The 3386-nt window shown below is 33.1% G+C and overlaps 1 protein-coding gene across 1 annotated transcript; it reads left to right on the top strand.

Moving 5' to 3' along the window:
- Positions 1 to 280: 280 nt before the first annotated feature.
- On the top strand, positions 281 to 2488 carry LOC109094773 (duodenase-1-like). The gene is made up of 5 exons (XM_042711858.1): positions 281 to 422; positions 526 to 676; positions 1607 to 1748; positions 1879 to 2133; positions 2236 to 2488. The coding sequence occupies exons 1-5, from the start codon at positions 362 to 364 to the stop codon at positions 2392 to 2394; spliced, it is 768 nt and encodes a 255-aa protein (XP_042567792.1). The 5' UTR covers positions 281 to 361; the 3' UTR covers positions 2395 to 2488.
- The last annotated feature ends 898 nt before the right edge of the window (positions 2489 to 3386 follow it).

Here is a 3386-nt window from a genome sequence, read left to right on the forward strand (position 1 = left end):
GGAGATGGCAGGTCAGGATCGTCATCTTCATCTTTGTGACATGGACTCAGAATATACTCATTTATTAATAAAATAATTCAAATATCTCCTACTGCTTCTTTGTGCTCAAAGTTCTGTGCACTGCCTGCAAGTTAATAGCTTCAAATTAATCAAATGGCACAAATCTTTGTGGTTTGATGATTGAAGCCTTCTACTGAATCCTTATCAAGCCACAAGTATTTTCAAATATCACTATCTGAACTACTTTTACCACAAACTGAAAGTATCAAGTTACGGGAAGCTCAGTTTCTCCACCCTCCTTTTATAATATTTAAACTGAATATATGGTCAGCGAGAGCTCATTGATTCACTGATTGTCTTCATGATGACCATCATCTCTCTGCTCCTGCTGGCCTCTCTGCTGCCACACCTGACCTTCACTGGTGAGACTGATCAAACAAAATCTTAATAATCCAAGTTTTATAGCACATATAAGACAGTGAGGAGGAACTATAATAACTAACACTATCATTCTCTCATTTTCAGCTCGTGCGAATGTGGGTATAGTGAACGGCAGGGAAGCAAAACCCCACTCCAGACCTTACATGGTGTCTGTTCAATTTAAGGAGCATCATATCTGTGGTGGATTCCTCGTCTCTGATAGATTTGTCATGACTGCTGCACATTGCCTAAACAAGTAAGACCAGTAGTAACTTAGCTAATTCTAGATTTTAGATCATATAAGGTAACACTTTATTTCCATAGACTGCTTTAGACATTCTACTAACTGTAAGTAACTCTGCAACTACCAGTCATTAGAGTATTAGTAGACTGTCTGCTTAAAATATGCTAACACTTTAGTTTGATAGCAGACATTCTACTGACAATAAGTAACTTTGCAAGTATGTTAACTTGTTTTGCTACCCCTAACACTAACCTAGCAATCTACAAATACTCTAGTGAGAGTTAGTTGACATGTAGTTGCAAAGTTACTTATAGATAGTAAAATGTTTAAAGTGGACTGCTGAAATAAAGTCTTACTTAATAGAACACACACCAAATACATTATTATTCATTACTGCTCAATACAGTACTTATGGGGAAGTCGTGGCCTAATAGTTAGAGAGTCGGGCAATACCACGACTGAGGTGCCCTTAAGCAAGGCACCAAACTGCAAAAAAGCAAAAAATTAAATAAATCTGTATGGGTCACCATACTTGGCCATATGTCATGTCACGTCACTATCACTTTTTTTTTTCACTTTATAATAATAATATTATAATAAGTTAGTAATTATATTTTAGATAATATAATAAATAATTTACTAATTAATTTAAATAATTTAATTGTTTAATATTAAGAAATACATAATGTATTATAATTTAGGTAATACAATATATTACTAATTAATTAAATAATTTGAAATAAATAAATAATGTCATTATTTACTATCCCTCAATACAATATACATATAATAATATTAATAATTTAATAGGATATTATTATAAAACCAGCTAAATAAAAAAATCATAAATAATAATTTATATTTCATGAAAATGACTACAGTACAACCATATACTGTATTGTAAAATAAGTTATTGCTAAATAAAACTTGTCTTTTTAACAGTTTTCCAGCTCTGACGGTTGTGCTAGGTGCACATGAGCTACAAAGAAAGAGCGAGAATTTAGTCCGAATCAAAGTGGAATCGTACCATCAGCATCCGGACTATGACGCTGAATCCCTTAATAATGACCTCCTGCTTTTGAAGGTAACAAACTGCTCTTATTTTTAGTTGTCCAATTAAACTTTCATGCAGAATAACAGCCAATCTATAGTATTATGGAAGATGATCAAATCTTTTTGATAGTGATGCTGCCATTTTTTGGGGGGGTTTACAGTTAGAAAAAAATGCACAACTAAATGACAATATCAAGTGGATATCCATACCAACGGAAGAAGGCGACATCGAAGCAGGTTCTGTTTGCAGTGTCGCAGGCTGGGGAAGATTAAAAACTAATGGCACGGCAAGTGATCGCCTCATGGAGACAAATGTGATGGTCATGAATAACGAAAAATGTGAAAGCAAATGGACGAAGACAGCCTTTTCAGCTTCACTGATGATGTGTGTATATGGAGATGGAGGAAGCTGTGAGGTATAAAAACAACATTCACCAAAGCTTAATGTGTGAATTGGATTCAGTGAAATGAAAAATGATGACAGCATGTGACTGAAGTGTTGGTCTGTTTCTTAACAGGGAGATTCAGGAGGTCCTTTGATTTGTGGAGACACTGCAGTTGGTGTCTCATCTTTTGGTGATCCTGATCTCTGTAATTCACCAGAGCTACCTGAAGTGTATACTAAGATTTCAGCATATCTTCAATGGATAAAAAGCTTAATTGGAAAGGTCAATTAACTCTTGCAGATGAAATGGGGAGTTTTTATTATTTTTTATTTTTTCTAGTTGATTTCCCCCGAAATCTTATTTCAATAAACATAATATGCATTGATATACTGTCAAGAGATTTTATTTAATCAGAAATGGTATTTTAAACCAGATATGAAACTGCAGACAGTTGGTTTGGTATTTGAAGACAGCCCTTATAAACATTTACAGAATGCTACTGAAAATAAAGGCAAAAGTACATGCCTGTTGACTTTTCAAGAACGATTTTTTTCTTTTCTAATTAAGGAAAATAAACAACACTGTTCAAAGGTTTTGAGTCAGTAAGAGATGCTGTTCTTTTAAACTTTCTATTAAAGAAAAATCCTTAAATGTATCAGTTTCCACGAAAATATTAAGTATCACAATGATTTTCATTACTGATAATAAGAAGAAATGTTTCTTGAGCAGTAAATCAGCATATTAGAATGATTTCTGAAGGATCATGTGACACTGAAGACTGGAGTAATGATGCTGAAAATTATAAAAGTTATTTTAAATAGTAATAATATTTAACTATATCACTTTTTTACTTTATTTTTGATCATACAGTTTTGGTGTGCATAAAAAAATCTTACCAACCACAAACATTTGAACCATTTTGGTCTGTATACACTATAACTCATTCAGTGCAAAAAGTCATGAAATAAATAAATGTCTGAAGGAAATCAGAACAAAACACATTTAAGAGAGCATTGCAATTGGTGGGAAAGTTGCAATTTTACACATCACTAGGATCATTCTGAGTGTTTCTTGCTGAACTCATTTTATCGTGTACTCATTTTAGTTCTGTTAAAAAGCTGATAAAAATCTGTTTCCTGTAGACATCATGTGCTGCCCATGTTTACCACATGTGTTAGTTTGGTATTCTGTTATAGATTTTCTGCCAGACATGTTGTTTTTAATACAATCAGTAAGGTATGTTAATTCTCTTAAGTTACTTTTAAAGCACTCTTGCTTTGAAC

This window comes from Cyprinus carpio, chromosome A22 (genome assembly GCF_018340385.1).
Source record: "Cyprinus carpio isolate SPL01 chromosome A22, ASM1834038v1, whole genome shotgun sequence".
NCBI classification, from domain to species: domain Eukaryota; kingdom Metazoa; phylum Chordata; class Actinopteri; order Cypriniformes; family Cyprinidae; genus Cyprinus; species Cyprinus carpio.

Excerpts from the sequence above, each read along its gene's own strand:
- LOC109094773 (XM_042711858.1), top strand. The coding sequence starts at position 362 with ATGATGACCATCATCTCTCTGCTCCTGCTGGCCTCTCTGCTGCCACAC. Across the intron at positions 677-1,606 it reads GCTGCACATTGCCTAAACAA|TTTTCCAGCTCTGACGGTTG; the intron begins GTAAGACCAGTA and ends TCTTTTTAACAG. Across the intron at positions 2,134-2,235 it reads GAGATGGAGGAAGCTGTGAG|GGAGATTCAGGAGGTCCTTT; the intron begins GTATAAAAACAA and ends GTTTCTTAACAG.